An 18,382-nucleotide genomic window follows, 5' to 3' on the forward strand; every position below is an offset into this window, starting at 1 on the left:
CCGAATGTGGTGGTACCGTGAGCTTAATGGCTATTTCAAATATTTTATTCTTTGTGGGGGAGGTTTCACAAGAAGTGGACCGGTAGTGGACCATCTTCACATCAGATTCTGTGTTAATAAAAATATTAGATATGTGAAACTTAAAGACAATCGGATGCTTATTTCGCATTTTATGATAGATATAGTTATTTAAAGTTTGGACCTTTGTGGTGGAGAAATGGTTCGATCTTTACCATCTTTATAACAGATCTTGTGTTGATGGAAATAGAGAGATGTCTGAATGGAAACGGATGTTAATATCAGACTTTATGAGTCTTATGAATATTCAAAAATGTTGTCCCTTTTTCTTTTTTTTTTTGGGGGGGGGGGGGGGGGGGTATACCAGAAGAAGTGAACCGATATATTCCATCTTCACAGTAGACCTTGGGTTAATAAAAATATTTTATTGTGTGTAATTTGAAGAGAACTGAATGCTTATTTCGGATTTTATGATCGTTGTAATTATTCAAAAATTTGACCCTTGTGAGGAGGTATTAGAAGGAATTGTCCGATCTCTACAATCTTTATTACAAATCTTGTGCTTATGGATATATTTTGATGCGCCAAATCCGAATGGTATCGGAAATTAATTTTGTATTTTATCTTTACTCTTTCTGTGTAGTAAATTATTTTCTTTGAAAATTTTGACATTTTGTGGGGAGGTATCAGAAGGAGTGGACCGATGTTGTCCATCTCCGAACTTGATCTTGACGATGTACCAAGTTTGCATCAAAGCGGATACTCCCTTTGAGAGTTATCGTGCACACCAGACAGACAGGCGGACTCCAAACGGAAACCTAAGGTCTAAAACCGATATTTCGATGAGGCACGTTTTGACAGTATCAAATGATACATACCTTCTGTAGCCATATGACTGAGAGTATAAAATTTCTGAACAAATCCACAATAGAAAATTGTAATTTGAAGAACAGTGTCGCAGTCTGGAAACATCAAAATATCACCAGCGACAAAATGGAAAACTAGAATGATATGTGAAAAGACGTGAGGGTGAAATTTCGTCACCCGAAATAAGATTCATGGCAGTCACCTCCTGATGGCTGCTTAGCCAAGTCCGGTTGAAAAAAGTTCCTTGGCTACAGGAAGAAGTCGCAGCCGTTTCTGGCAACATGTCATCGTAGAAGTGTCAACCGCCCTGAATAACTTTTTCTCTGGACGGTCAACGATCATTAGGACGATGCTAAATCGCCGTTAACCTCCCATGGTTTGTATTTATATTTTATCAATTAAATTATTGAATTATTGAAAGCCTCAGAATATTCTTTTGAAGAATTATTGAAATTGAAGTATAGATATCATCAAATGCAGACATGAGTACTCTCAGCAAGCGAGATTCTCTCTCCAAACACACACAATCAGAACAATTGAAAAACTATATATTCAGGGATTAACAAAATTGGGAGGACATAAAAGTGCGACGCTCTGTCCTACGCTTCTAAAAACAACAGAACAATAGACGCAAATCATATCTCTGAAATGCTCGTACAATTTCGAGTAGAGTGTGAGGCTCATTTGAATTCGAGCGGGAGCACTCTTGGGAGTAAAATTTGAGTGGGGGTAAAATTCGCTCGAAATCAAGCAGATTCTACTTTTCGAGTACTTTTTTAGTTTTTTTGTCATATCCTTCATAGCTATATCCTTGTTGTAGGTATGTGAATTTTCTCAACCCGGAGTTGCAAGTCGAACGGGGTTTGAACATAAAAATATGTGTATGGGAGGCATATACAATTCTGAATCGATTTTCACTAAATTTGACGGAGACATTTTAATAATTGATACCAGTTAATATTGCTATAGAGTGTAGGAAATCGCTTCGAGAAGGATTATATTAAAAAATATATATCGGGGCTGAGTTCCACAAAATGGAAACGCTATTATTTGCACATCAAACCTGAAATCGGATTAAGGATATATATGGGAGCTATGTTTGGAAATTTAATTTCAATCGGATAATAAATGCGACCTGCATTTTGTTCACAATAATACATGAAACGGACGGGCAGACGCACTGACTGGCATAAGCCGACTCAGAAAGTGATTCTATGTAGATCCTTAAAAGTAACTATGGGTCTATCTCGCTTCCTTTTCCGTGTTACAAATAAATGCATAATACCCTTACCACTATGTGGTGTAGGGTATAAAAAAAACCAAACACGTTGAAGAGTATTGTCGTATTTGTAGCAACTGAACATATTCAACTACCCCTTGCTTCTACTGATTTTCTCTTCTTGGCTTTTGTACACGATACCCCTCCCCTATCCACAGTGGCATTAACATCTTTTTGCTACGAAATACACACGAATGCACAAGTTCTCAAATAAAATATTTTTTCTACTCGATTTCACTCACAGAGTAAATTCTTGCTCTCTTTCGAGCATTTCGACTCTCATTCTAATTTTTCCCACAACTGAGAACATAAACATAAAATCTAATAGTGGAGTGTATACTTCGTATAAAATTCTCGTTCTGGATCTAATTTCACTGGCCCAGCGAATTATTACAAAAAAATATATAAATTATATTATAACACTGAGAGAATTTGGCAAAACTTAGAGAATTGTTCTCAAACTAAAAGAATTTGGCTGATGAGCGAGTTTTCGTTTTTGAGCAGCGTTGCTAAATTAGAGGTGTTAGGTGGCGCTCTTAATCTAATAAATTTCAATATCACCAAAAAAATTCATTTTTATATCACTGATTTTTTTGAGGATTTTTTGGATTAAAGCCAAGGGCTTTGGCGATTTATTCTCTACTTGGAAATGTTACCCATAAATTATTATTTTTTAATTCTAAATAAATTATATACACTTATTTTTAATTTATTTCCATAGTTTTATATTAAAAATTAATAATAAAAAAACTAAACAATTCTTAATTTAACTCTATATGTACATAAGTCTTACAATTTTGTCACTGAGACCATGAAGCCTCATACGGCCGCCACACCTCCTCACCCTCACGCGTTGCGTGGGAATGTTGTTCAACGACGGGTCCATTGACCACAGCAGTAACATCAGTTCCTGCCTCATTCAGGCCGCCAGCCGCCGTTTGTCTTTGGTCCGTTTGATCCAATGCACCGCCGCTACCATCCGTCACTACAACATGAGAGGCCTGATGAGGATCCACCCCACGATTTTGCATTTGATCTTCATGATCTGAGGTGCCGATGCCAATCTCTATGCTCGGACGATTTCCCGACAACGAACTAATGGTCAGGGCATTCTCTCCACCCAGATAATGTTCAATTTTATCCGTGCCATGTAGATGTAGATGTATTTCATTTTGATTATAGGTGGAGAACAGTTGGGGATACAGTACCATGGTGGGGGTGTGTCCATGTGTGGGATATTGCGGCTGGGTGGCACAGCTACCATATTGATAGCCGGTATTATAGCCATTCGACCAATTGCTATAGGACGAATAGCCAGCAGCGGCGGCAGCATTATATGAATCATATTCATTCTTTGGACCCCCCGCATACGTGGGACTACACATGGTGGGTTGTATGTGCGGTACAATGGCTGTGGGATGATAATCACTGGGTGCACAAAATGTTTGCATATCCGTTATAACTGTGGGCAGTTGTAGGTTGGCAGGATCGGAGGTGAGGGTTTCATAGCCGGGATAGACACCATTTGTGGCAGCCGCCGCTGCTGTTGCCGAGGGCGGTGCAGGCGGTGGGGGCAGCGGATGACTGTGATGATACGAATAGGCAGCTGAGGCGGTGGTTGAGCAACCGGTCCAATCGGCGGCACCCATCAGGTTGTTGTTATCTGTAAGAGAGAGAAGGGAGATTGGGGTTACTAATGGTTTATAAATAATTGATAGACTGAATGTAAGTAAATTTCGGGAAACATAACTTCCAAGGACTTCCTCTTGATGAGGTAATTTAAATGCAAAGCCTTTTAAACATAAAAGAAGACGACCCAGAAGAACAGAAGACTTCTCAAGGGTCTTCTACGTATAAAAGACGTCCAGAAAGTCTTCTCTGTGTTGAAAACCTCCAGGTCTTCTATGTTAGAGAACATTTATCTATGAGCCGTCCAGAAAAACAATAGACCTAACAAAAGAGCTACAAATGGTGTTTTGGAAAAAAAAATATATTCAGATGGTCTTCTGCAATGCACGGCCACTAAAAGGTCTTCCATAAACATAAAACGTCTTTTAATAACTGAAGAACTCCGGAAAGTCGTCTATGAGAAAATATCTATAATAAGACTTTTTCGAAAAGAAGACCACTAGGTCTTCAATAAGCGAAAGATCTCTAGAAGGTTGCCTCGGAAAGGAAGACTTCCAAGAGGTTTTCTTTAAGCAGAAAATCTCATGAAAGTCTTCATATATCCTAGAACTGCAGAAATTCTTTCATGAACTTCAGAAGGCATCCAAGGGCCCTCTCATTGACAGAAAACCTCCGGATGGTCTTTTATGAACAGATGATCCCAGAATGTCTTCAATGAACAGAAGGAGTCTTCAACACCCAGACGAAGCGGCTTTAGATAGAATCTTGAAATTTTCTGTGCGGGTCAACATTGGGCGGATTTTACTATAAGCGTACGATAGGGACAAAAAGGTACTACTTATATTGCCGTTATTATTGAGCGACTGGGAGATGCTAAAGCTCCGCAATTTTGTATGTTTTGTTCATGATAAACAAGAGGGTGCACATTTTGAAAATAAATAAAAAAGGTACTAAATATTAATAATTTTAATTAAAGTTTCAGATTTCGTATCAAAAAGGTCCGAAAAATACTAAGGGTACCAAATAAGTACCTATGAATCATTTGAATGCTACATTTTGGAAATTCGTTGTAAAAGATACCTGAAGTCCTAAAAGGTACTAAATATGTGTGTATGTATAACATTTGAAGAGAGTTGGATGCTTACTTCGCTTTCTTTGAGCGTTTTGTTTTTTTTCAAATCTTGAACCCTATGTGGGGGAGGTACCAGAAGAAATTGTCCGATCTCTACCAGATCTTGCGATGATGGAAATATTGAAATGTATCAAATCTGAAAGGAATCGGATGTTAAATTCGCGTTTTTTGAACTTAACGGGTGCTCGAAATGTTGACCCTTTGTGGGGCAGTTACCAGAAGGAGTGGACCGATATATCCCATATTCACACCAGAATTTAGGTTGATAAAAGTATTTGAAGAGAAAAATATGATTATTTCGGATTTTATAATCGTCTTGGTTATTTAAAATTTTACCCTTTGTGGGAGAGGTACCAGAAGAAATAGCCCTATCTCTACCATCTTTATAAAAGATTTTTCTGAGATGGAAATATAGAGATGTACCAAGTCTAAATGCAATCGGATGTTAATTTCGCGTTGTATGAGCTTCATGGATATTCAAAATGTTGACCCTTTGTGGGGGAGGAGTGGACCTATATATGCCATCTTCACAGCAGATCTTGTTAATAACAGATCTTGTGTTATTGGAAGTATTCAGATGTGCCAAGTCTAAATGGCATCGGACTTTATTACCATTTTTGTTATTCAAAACTTTACCCTTTATGGGAGAGGTACCAGAAGGAACGGCCCGATCTTTACCATGTTAATAACAGATTTTGTGTTATTGGAAATAATAAGATGTGCCAAGTCTGAATGGATTCGGATGTTAATTTTGCGTTTTATGAGCTTCATGGATATTCAAAACGATGGCCCTATGTGGGGGAGGTACCAGAAAAAATTGTCCGATCTCTACAATCTTTATAACAGATCTTGTGTTGATGGAAATATCAAATCTGAAAGGAATCGGATGGTAATTTCGCGGATGTTCAAAATGTTGAACCTTTCATCTTCACACCAGACCCTGAGTTAATAAAAATATTGTGATGTGTGTAATTTTCGTCAATTTTCGCACCTGACCTACCACTGATGTAAATATTAGGATTTACAAAGTTGGAGCAAATCGGGTTTCCTTTCTCTTTCTGTGCAGTAAAACATTTTGTTTTGAAAATTTCATCTTTTTGTGGGGAGTGGACCACAAGGAGTGGGCCGATATTGCCCATCCTAGACTCGATCTAAGTTTGATAATAATATTACGATGTACGAAGTTTGGATCAAATCGAATACTCCCTTAGAGAGTTATCGTGCACACCAGCCAACCAGAGACACACACAGACGGACGGACCGACATCGTCAGTTCGACTTCAAATGTCCTGAAACGGATTTGGCCCAAAGAGACCTAAGGTCTAAAATCGTTAGTTCGCCCTCTCTAGCCATATGACTGAGGATATAAAAGGGCATAGGTCTGGATTTATGAATTTTGATACAAGCTATTTGCCTTTTAGGTATACCTTACAAAGGTCGTCTAAACTGCGAGAAGTCTCCAATAAAAATAATATTTTTTAAGGCGTCTAATATAGAAATATGTGTGAGTGTATTAAATTCTGACATGTTATTATGTCAACAACATCGATTCCACATATTTTGTAATAATTAACAAATATTTTGAGATACACGGAAATGTATCCAAACACTCATATCCTTGTACGCCAAAGGATAAATTCGCCTTCAGCCATAACAATAAATGTATCCCGCTGCGAAGAAATATGTCAATAAAATGAAATGAATTCTTTGTCCTTTGTCATAACACAGAAAAGGGTTGCAAAGAAAGTCGACTCGGGAATTCGGTTGTCAAAAAATTTACTTTCACCTGGAAATCTGCGGAATTTTGATTAATTAGATTTCTTATCCTATGACATGGAAGGCACACCAAGCAGATTTTCCATTTTCTTATTTTAAATTAATAATTTCACCTGGGTAATTAATTAAATTATTTGGCGTTTCTCAGTTAGCTCAAAGATCCTGACAAAATATTTGCGAGTTAATTTCTTGTCATGGCAGCTTTTCTCGCTGACAACTCTATTAGCGGGCCATTAAATGGAACACAAATTGTTGGCAATGACACGGGCGGGCCACAGAGAAACTGCCATCCCTGTTTGCCCGTGTGCTGTATCCCAAACAGCAATGCCGGGTTTTTTTCTGTTCATATCAAAAATTATTATCCTCCCAAATTACTACCTTTGCCAAGTAATTTCATGCAATAATCACCCCTGTTTCGTATTGTTGTTGTTGTTTTTGTTGTTGCTGAAACTAACATTTATCACATTTTTATGTTTCAATTAGCGACAACAACAAAACAATACCAGCATTTTCATTTCATCATTCTTGAAACGGTGTGCCTATCATAACAACCTGTGCCGCCACTTAACCCGCTGGCATTGTTGTTCCTTGGCCACCAAACCAGAAGTTGTAGCCTTTAACTCACTTAGCAGCAACTTGAAGTTATTCTAACCCCTCTATTTGAGGTTCGAGAAAAAGAGCAGTGAAGCCAAGGAAATTATCATCAAATTGCATGATGAATTTCGTCAGACACACGTCTCATGAACTGATTGAGCTGCCTGGCTGCGGCAGTGGGGCACCATGGGTTTGAAAAGAAATGAGGGAAAAAGTGACAAAAAAAGTATATCTACAGTTGTTTATAGGGAAAGAGAGAATAACTTTTGAAGTTCCTTATCTTAGTAAGTATATTCGAAAACACGTCATCAAAAAAGATCTTTAGAAGACATTTAGGAGGACGTCTGACTTTTGAAGTCCTATAGAAGGTCATCTGTTTAGAGGAGACTGTTAGGAGATATTTTCTCTAAGTAGAAGAACTTTGGAACCACTTCTGTCCACAAAGGCTTTTAGAATTGCATTTATCTGTTGAATATCATTATGTCTATCGACCTCCTTAAAAGCTTTTTTGTCCAGAGAACCCCTGCAATGTCTGTTGCTTTTTAGATGACTTTGAGAAACTTTTATCTGACTGAAAAAAATATGAAAAAAATGTGTCTGCAGTTGTTTATAGGCAGGTCTTTTCTGAAAGGTCTAGAAAACGAATTTCCTTTTATAACATCCACCATAGTATGGAGGGTATATTAAGTTTGTCATTCCGTTTGTAACAATTCGAAATATACATTTTAGACCCCACAAAGTATGTATATTCTTTATCAGCATAAAATTCGATGTCGATTTAGCGATGTCCGTCCGTCTATGGAAATCACTCTAGCTTCCGAAGGCATGTATATTATGTCTGCAGGACTTTTGGTGTTGAAAATGGATTATGTAGATCCACGTCTTCGTATAGCCCCACATAATGGTACATCCCTATTTTCGGTATTTTGGTGATTTAAGCGACGTTAAACACCGGAAATTTTAAGTTCGTAATGGATACTACAGCCTATGACACAAAATTTCTCGGGCCGGTCCACGCCTTCATAGAGCCCCCATATAACGAAACCTCCCTATTTTCGGTATTTTGGTGATATAAGCGACATTATTCACCGGAATTGTTTCAAATTTGGTATTTGAAGTTCGGAATGGATACTACAGCCTATAACAGAAAATTGTTCATACAGGTCCACACCTTCCTTTAGCCCACATATAAGGGTACCTCCCGATATTCAGTACTTTCATAATTTTAGCAAGATTATTCACCGGAATTGCTTCAAATTTCGTATTTGAAGTTCGTAGTGGATACTACAGCCTAAGACTGAAAATTGTCTGTGCAGGTCCACGTCTTCGTATTGCTCTCGTATAATGATACCTCCCGATATTCGGTATTTTCATGATTCTGGCGGAATTATTCATAGGAAATTTTTCAAATTTCGTATTTGATTTAAGCGACATTATTCACCAGAAATATTTCAAATTTGGTATTTGAAGTTCGTAATGGACACTACAGCCTATGACAGAAAGTTGTCGGTGCAGGTCCACGTCTTCGTATAGCCTCCACATTACGGTACCTCCCGATATTCAGTATTTTGATGATTTTAGCGATATTATTCACCGGAATTGTTACAAATTTGGTATTTAAAGTCCGTAATGGATACTACAGCCTATGACAGAAAGTTGTCGGTGCAGGTCTTCATATAACCTCCATATAACGTTGCCTCCCGATATTCAGTATTTTGGTGATTTATGCGACATTATTCACTGGAAATATTTCAAATTTGGTATTTGAAGTTCGTAATGGATATTACAGCCTATGACAGAAAATTTTCTGTGCAGGTCCATGCCTTTGTATAGCCTTCATACAACAGTACCTCCCGATATTCGGTATTTTAGTGATTTAAGCGACATTATTCACCGGAAATGTTTCAAATTTGGTATTTGAAGTTCGTAGTGGATATTACAGCCTATGACAGAAAATTGTCTGTGCAGGTCCACGTCTTCGTATAGCCTCCATATAACGGCACCTCCCGATATTCTCTATTTTGATGATTTTAGCGATATTATTCACCGGGAATGTTTCAGATTTGGTATTTAAAGTTCGTAATGGATACTACAGCCTATGACAGAAATTTTTCTGTGCAGGTCCACGTCTTCGTATAGTCTCCATATAACGGTACCTCCCGATATTCAGTATTTTGGTGATTTGAGCGACTTTATTCACCGGAAATGTTTCAAATTTGATATGTGAAGTCCGTACAGCCTATCACACATCTCGAGCCGGTCCACGTCTTCGTATAGCCCTCATAATACGGTACCTCCCGATACTCGATATTTTGATGATTTTAGCGAAATTATTCACCGGAATTGTTTCAAATGTGGTATTTAAAGTTCGTAATGGATACTACAGCCTATGGCAGAAAGTTGTCGGTGCAGGTCCACGTCTTCGTATAGCCTCCATATAACGGTACCTCCCGATATTCTCTATTTTGATTATTTTAGCGACACTATTCACCGGAATTGTTTCAAATTTGGTAGTTGATGTTCGAAATGAATACTACAACCTAAGACAGAAAATTATCTGTGCAGGTCCACGTCTTCGTATAGCCCCCATATAACGGTACCTTCCGATATTCGGTATTTTGGTGATTTAAGCGACATTATTCACCGAAAATGTTTCAGATTTGGTATTTAAAGTTCGTAATGGATACTACAGCATATGACAGAAAATTTCTCGGGCCGACCCACGCCTTCGTAGAGCCCCCATATAACGGCACTTTCCTATTTTCGGTATTTTGGTGATTTAAGCGACATTATTCACCGAAATTGTTTCAAATTTGCTATTTGAAGTTCGTAATGGATGCTACAGTCTATGACAGAAAATTGTCTGTGCAGGTCCACGTCTTCGTATAGCCCTCATATAACGGTACCTCCCGATATTCGATATTTTGATGATTTTAGCTACATTATTCAGCGATTTTTTTTTTTCAAGTTTCGCATTAGAATATTGTAATGGCTTATGACAAATTTTTGCCAATTTTGTGAAATATTTGCAAATCCTAATATTTTTATCAGACATAGTTCAGGTGCCAAAATGGGCAATTTCGGTTCACTCCTTCTGATATTCTCATAAAATGCGACATGAGCATTCGATTCCTTTCAAACTTGGTACATCCCTGTTAACACAAGATCTGCTGTGAAGGTAGGATATATCGTCCAAAACTACCGGTACCTCCCTCCCGCAAAAAAATTTTGAATAACAAAATTATCATAAAGTGCGAAATAAGCAATCCATTCTCTTCATATCCCAATATTTTTTACTAAAATATTGTTGTGGTGGTGGGGTCACCGTTTCAATATCTATATCGCTTCCAACTTGCTAAACGGGTCAGCGATTTTTTTCAAACTTGATATATCTAAAAATTGTTCTCAACCAGAGATCTGATGTGGATAAGGAATTTATTGGCCCACTCCTTCTGGTACTCCTCCTACGAAAGGATAAAATTTTGAAGGTTACTAGAAGAGGTTATGTCAGTACTTCTTCTAGTTCTTGAGAAGGTCTTATATTTAGGTGGTCCTCCCTAAATACCTTAAAGAAGTATTCTGTCTATGAGGACATCTCAAAATCCCAAAACTCTTCCTCACAACCCATGGTCTTTACCTTAACCTTATTATCATCGTCCGATTACAACCATTAATGGCCAGAGTTTACATTAACCGTTTTGTGCGTGCATGCGTTCTTCAAATAGGGGAGGACGGGGATCTAAATAAATTATTATGTTGCATTTACATGTTGCCACTGGATTTGCCTTCGGTGTGGTGCCATCGTAAACATTTCAACTCCCGCCTAGCAATGCCCTCAAACTCTGTCCAATATGAGTGAATAAATATGTCCGTCAGTGTGCGTAAATGTGTCCATTACCGGGTGCGTTTTGTTTATTTTGTCAGAAATGGACGCACAAGAGGCCACTCCACCATGATCATGTCAGTGCAAGCGGCAACATGTAATCACCGAGGCTCTATAATCAAGCATACTCCTGTTATGCGTATGGCAGAGTTTGTTTTTTGTTCATTTACAAGTTGCTTTTTTTTCGATTATTTTTCCGACTTGCCTCTTCCTCTCCTCGTTATCTGTTCCTCTCTCTCCTACTTGTTTCTGCAAGTATTTATTTTCAAAGGTTTAATACCGCCTTATAGTTTAGATTAGCACAGTGGGCATTCTGCCAGTAGATGACTGTGTGTGTGTCCGTTTGCATGTCCTGCCATCCTTTCGTTGCCAGTCACTCGTCCGTCCGTCCGTCCATCCTGTTGGCAACAATCTGTTGGTTCGTTCCATTGTCATTAATTTAACCTACAATTGACGTTTGATAATTGCCACGAAGGACTGGAGGAACGTTTAGATTGAATTGTGTTGTTATACCATTATCCTTTGGCTATAAATACTCACAGCAGAGAAAGAGAGAGAGGCAGCGTGGTAGGGTGGTGCAGTGACCAATAATTATGTTGTCATTTATAACAGTTGGGCCATTGTTTTTGATCGTTGTTGAAAGGAAAACCTTCAATTAATTATAACAATAATAATTTGTCATCGATATCCCTTTGACAAATTAATTTTGCCATCGAAGGAAGCAAGATAGGAAGGATGGCAGGAACTAATAAAGCTATCAAACATCTGGTAGGGTATGACACGATTTAAATATTAATACATTTTTGGAATGTGAAAGTGTGAATTTCAATATTTAACATTGATTTTGAAGGATATGAATATGCCTCTAAGGATATAAGGAAAAGAAAGGATTTTTATTGAGTATTTTGAAAAACAGAAGACTCTGCTGACGGTACTTAGCAGGTAATTTGAATACAGAAGACCTATGAATTCCTCCCTTTTTAAAGCCCTTTGGAAGTTCTTCTGTAAAAAAAGAACTCTATACGGACATATATTATACAGGCTTCATTGGTATAGAAGACCTCTACGAGGGCTTCTTTGCTATAGCAGACCTCTACGAGGTTCTTCTGTGCTATAGAAGACCTCTGCGAGGTTCTTCTATTCTATAGTAGACCTCTACGAGGGTCTTCTATTCTATAGGAGACCTCTACGAGGGTCTTCTATTCTATAGGAGACGTCTACGAGGGCTTCTATTCTATAGGAGACCTCTACGAGGGTCTTCTATTTTAAAGGAGACCTCTACGAGGGTCTTCTATTCTATAGGAGACCTCTACGAGGGTCTTCTATTCTATAGGAGACCTCTACGAGGGTCTTCTATTCTATAGGAGACCTCTACGAGGGTCTTCTATTCCATAGGAGACTTCTACGAGTGTCTTCTATTCTCTAGGAGACCTCTACAAGGGTCTTCTATTCCATAGGAGACCTCTACGAGGGTCTTCTATTCCATAGGAGACCTCTACAAGGGTCTTCTATTCCATATGAGACCTCTACGAGGGTCTTCTATTCCATAGGAGACCTCTACGAGGGTCTTCTTTTCCATAGGATTTTTCTATTCTATTCCTTTTATTCCATAGGAGACCTCTACGAGGGTCTTCTATTCCATAGGAGACCTCTACGAGGGTCTTCTATTCCATAGGAGACTTTTACGAGGGTCTTCTATTCCATAGGAGACCTCAACGAGCGTCTTCCATGATATAGAAGACCTCTACGAGCGTCTTCTATTCTACAGAAGACCTCTACAAGGGTTTTCTATATTCTATAGAAGACCTCTACGAGGGCCTGCCATGCTATAGAAGACCTCTACGAGGGCTTCTATTCCATAGAAGAAGAATTTCTCAAACTTTTTTATTTTTTTAACAGATTTTTTCCACATCAAACCCAACCTCCTTGCAACAGCAAAAAAAAACCTCTTCAATTCATTATTGGAATGCAATTTTCGGTTGCCACCTCATTCATGAAAGGTTAACTGTTTTCAAATTGTTTTCCCACCTTCCCAGCAAAGGAAGGCAAACGAAAAAAAGGAAGCTAACATCTTGGGGTCCTAACTGATTGCCTCCATACCGGATATTAACAATTTAACACCTTCCTGATTATCCGTCCTCCAATCATCGTCGTCTTCAGCCAACAATATTTTTTTGTTGCAACCTCATACTTTGTTGCTATCTTTCAGTATGGTTGTAATGGCCAACAACAACTACCACATTGAATATTGCTTGAGACATGGCCATAATGGGGAGAGAAGAAACCTCAGGAGTTCTCACAATTATTTTACATTGGAAAAAAATGTAAAAGTATTTTGCACACCAACACACACACACAAATGGATGGATGGACGAACTCACTAACATCTCTTGTTCACATCTTCCCAGAGTGATCAATACTTGAAATCATTCCCCCTCCCCCAATTACATTCACAAATAGATGCCGAAATAATGTCCAGCTATGTTGGTTGTTGCTGCTGTTTTTGTGATTGTATTGCACGCGCAGACATTGAACGGAAGTTGGCTGCGGTTTTCGGTTTTGAAGTGCTTTTGGTCCTCTGCTGGACATAAGCAATAATGGCGAAACAGAAGATGAAGAAGACGTCCAAGGCAAAAATTTGTTGATGGATGGTTATGGCGATAATGGAAGAGACATAGGTATCTACTGATAGCTGGATGTTAGTTACTTCGTGTAGCTGATTATAACGGGATTACCATAGAGGCATACTTATTGTATGATGATAAGATTATTTGTTAGAAAAGATTTAGGTAACGATTCGGGTTATGGATTTTCCATTTGTAAAGATCTGAAAGCAAATTATGAATGTTTGATATCAAACCAATTGATTGATCTGCAGTCAAATTTTGGAGAGAGAGAAAAAAGGTGCCTAAGAACTTCTGTTAATTTTGAAAGTTTTTCGTTCCCATACCAAACATTGACGAATGCGTGCTGCATTTGTGGTTTCCCCGAACATTTGGTAGCATTCAATTCTGTGTTTAAACAGAAATTGACATTTTAATAGTCGTTAAACATTTGTCCCCAACGAGGTCCGGTCAAAAATGCATGGCATAGGGGAACTCCTTAACGGTAAAGGAGTAGGGTAAGAGGCTTCCTTGCGGTTCACCTGGGTTTACAAGCTCATTTCTACAAGATAGGATGTTCAGATAACAGCATATGCAGAGCATGTGGAGAGATGATGAAACACTGGAGTATTATCTATCTCAATGTCCAGCGTTTGCAAATATCGGATCCCAATTCTTAAGAAACGACTACACCACAACCTACGAACTGAAGGAATTTTGTTAGGGCAACTGATTTTCAGATATAACAAGTAAAAAAGTATACCCTTAGCCTTCAGTTATGATTGTTGAAAATATTGACTCTTTAAAAGGGAGATTTCGAAGAGGTGGGCCAATATTCTCCAAGTCTGATATATATATTACAACGTCTAAGAGTAGGACTATATCGACTTCTTCTTTCTCATTTTATGAGATATATAATATTTTTTGGAAGATGTTGAAATATGTATGAGGTACCACAACTGCAAAAAAGTCAAACGTCTTAATTTTTAGGGTATAACCCTCCATGATACTATGGAGGATATATTAACTTTGTCATTCCGTATGTAACTCCTCGAAATACTCATGTCAGACCCAACAAAGTATTTATATTCTTGATCAGCGTAAAATTCTAAGTCGATTAAGCGATGTCCGTCTGTATGTCTGTTGTAATCGCGCTTTCTTTCGAACGAGTTGAGATAGAAGGCTAAAACTTTGCACACATGTATATTTTTCCAGTAGGCAGGTTAAGATCGTAAATGGGCCATGTAGGCCTACGTTTTCATATAGCCCCCATATAACGGTACCTCCCGATATTTGGTATATTGACAATTTTAGCGACATTATTCACCGGAATTGTTTCACATTTAGTATTTGAAGTTCGTAATGGATACTACAGCCTAAGACCGAAAAATTGACTGTGCAGGTCCAAGTCTTCGTATAGCCCCCATATAACGGTACCTCCCTATATTCGGTATTTTGACGATTTTAACGGCATTATTCACCTGAATTGTTTCAAATTTAGTATTTGAAGTTCGTAATAGATACTACAGCCTGTGACAGAAAATTGTCTGTGCAGGTCCACGTCTTCATATAGCCCCATATAACGGTATCTCCAGATATTCGGTATTTTGATGATTTTGGTGTCATTTTTCACCGAAGTGGTTTCAAATTACGTATTTAGAGTTCGTAATGGGAACTACAGTCTGTGACAGAAAATTGTGTATGCAGGTCCAGGTCATCGTATAGGTCCCATATATCAGTATTTTGACGAGTTTGGGTACAATACCCACCGAGATTGTTTGAGATGTCGTACTTCAACTTCGTAATGGATGTTACAGCCTGAGACAGAAAATTATCTATGCCGATCCAGATCTTTGCACAGCTCCGATATAACTGTACCTCCCTATATATACGATATTTTGATTACTGTTATTATCCACCGTTTATTTAAAGTTTTCAAATTTGAATATGGTAGTGGCTTATGACAAACAACGACTGTGAACGTCCTCGTCGTATAGACCCCAATATAAAGGCTGTACTCCGTATTTTTAAAATTTTAACAGAATTTTTTAATGATTTTATTTCTTGAAAATTTCCGAATTCATTCCAAGGAGGAGGAGGTGAAGGGTATTCACTGGAGGGTATACTGCTCTTTACTTTTTTTTAATTTTTTCTAAATGTCGGAAATAAAATCAAATTTTAGAATAAGTTTAAATTTGTTCGAATTCGTCACCTTTGGCAGGAATTATGGCCTTCAAACGGCAAATGAAACCGTCACACGCTGCCCGAATGGTGCTTCGCTTGTTTATTGTGATCGATACTTAGAAATTGTTTTACTACCAACCTTGGTATCCGGAGATACCAATCGGTTGGACTATTGGTAGTTGTAGTAGGTTGGTAGTATAACAATTTCTAAGTATCGATCACAATAAACAAGCGAAGCACCATTCGGGCAGCGTGTGACGGTTTCATTTGCCGTTTGAAGATTTTGGTGGCCATTGTGCGCTGGAAATGAAGCGATGAACATCATTTTGTAACCATTCTTGGGTGGCGCGTGCTGAATGCGATGGTGCTGACGCCTGTTGGAATGTCCAAGGTCTGCGGCCAAAATGTGTACGTGCTAAAGGCTTTAATACACCCTCCAGAATATTTTTGCGATAATATTCGGCATTTATTCTGACGCCACGGCCGATTAATACGAGCGGAAAGCGACCATCGGCTTTTGTGGCGGGCCACACCCTCACCATGGCCGGCGCTTGAGTTCTGGTGGCCAACCGAAGGTGCACATTTTCAGCTGACCTCTTTGGCAAGTAAACACGATAATTTTGTTTGTTTTCAAACTGCTAAACAACGAATGTTTTCTCATCGGAGCGGAGAAAACCAAATTCAGCAGTTCACCACTTTCGGCCGAGCGAAGCAACTTTTTAAATCTTTCGAGTCAATTTTCTTTTTGTTGCGGTATAAGTTCTTGCACTTTTTGGATTTTAATGGCTTTACCCCGAGCTCATTTTTCAATATTTGCCGAATGGAATATTGCGATATGTTCAGCTCACGAGACATTTTTCTGTCACTTCGGGTTTCGATCAAGTCGCTTCTTTACTTTTCGAACCATTTCTGCTGATGTTTCTGTTTTCTTCCGTCCACATCCTTGACGTCGGGCTACGCTACCAGTATCACGTTAACGAGCAATGATACGAGACACAAAAGATTTATTCACCTTTAAATGCTGGAGTGCCCCAACGATAGCCACTTGTGGTTTTCCAGCCAAATATAAAGGAATCACACTATCACCCTTGAATTCCATCACGAATATCTTTTTTTCTGGAAAATTCTCACCAAAACGCTTTTGTTCTCTTGTTGACAATATAATGAGCTGTCACTGGAATAATTTTAACAGCTGTCGGACGAGTGGCTTGTTGGTTGGTTGCAAGTTTTTTCATCTCACCATGTATACAAACCTACCTTTTTGAACCCTTATAGTAAGAATTTAAAAAAAAGTTTGCCAGCCTTAACTCACACCTTCGATTTTATGTTGACCTTCACCCAAGTCGCACATAGTCTTTCGAAAGAGTATTTTAAAAATCAAAGCATAATTTCCACATTGTTATATGCTCGACTAAGTTTTAGTTAGAATACCTAGTCCAAGTTACCACCAAATATTTGAAATCTCTTCAAAATCGTTTATCCCATAAAAAACTATTTGTATTAATGTTGAATTTTTATATTCCTAAACCTTTGTCTACCAGATTAAATGAAAGAATGGATATTTGCCAATATCGAATATTTCCCAACTTATTTACCCCCTATCGTCCTCTACTAAATGCTCCTTTTGCAAAAATTATAAGACATTTAATTTTTGGTAAAAATATTTTGGTCATAAATATGGCAAAGAAAATTTAAGAATTTGTTTTAAAAACGAACGACCAGGCCAACTACCAAGGTAACATATTTCGGTAGATTCACTTTAGTAACAACAGTAACAGCTGTCCCAATGGAAAACCACAACTCGATTGATTTGTGGCTTTTCCTACTGTAATTTTCAGGCAACAAGCAGAGTAAACTGTTTTAAGTAAATCTTGGAGTAACTACAAAAAACTTCAGATTTTTTAAAAATTACCAAAAAAAAAAAAAAAAAATACAAATAAAAATATCTGAAGTGTTGATTCAAACATATTTTATATTAACCAAAAAAAACTGACCTCTTTTCTTTAAATTATCTTTATATTTAAAACAGCTAACACATGTTTTGTTAATTTCGGTTTATGGGAGAAGAAGAGTACAACTTTTTTCTTTGATATGAAAGTTTGTTCTGAAAACATTACTTAGGGTATTGGAATTTCCGGTGAACCGATTTTAAAACGCTTTACCGGACAGTGGTTCATATTCCACATGCGCTTAACATTTGATTATTTCATTAACACTTCATGTGGTTTCTTTCATTTGATTGTCATTCATTTATGTCGTCTCACTGAGGTGCTGCCTGGCTGACTGACTGACAAAATAAACTTTGTCATTGCCTAATTAATTAATATACATTTATAAATTTAAATATTTATATCGAAATATACATGTTGAGACTTCTTTTAATTTCCATGTGACTCATTTAAATCACCCGCGAAAAA

At 37.9% G+C, this 18,382-nt stretch overlaps 1 protein-coding gene across 1 annotated transcript in view; it reads right to left on the minus strand.

Moving 5' to 3' along the window:
- Nucleotides 1–402: 402 nt before the first annotated feature.
- The window catches only part of LOC101900359 (protein lozenge), a 61,827-nt gene continuing 43,847 nt past the window's right edge, over nucleotides 403–18,382 (minus strand). Inside the window, exon 5 of the mRNA XM_011298066.3 lies at nucleotides 403–3,827. Coding sequence (XP_011296368.1) covers nucleotides 2,965–3,827 — 863 coding nt within the window. The 3' untranslated portion in view covers nucleotides 403–2,964. The remainder of the gene's footprint in view (nucleotides 3,828–18,382) is intronic.

This window comes from Musca domestica, unplaced genomic scaffold (genome assembly GCF_030504385.1).
Source record: "Musca domestica strain aabys unplaced genomic scaffold, Musca_domestica.polishedcontigs.V.1.1 2, whole genome shotgun sequence".
NCBI lineage: Eukaryota > Metazoa > Arthropoda > Insecta > Diptera > Muscidae > Musca > Musca domestica.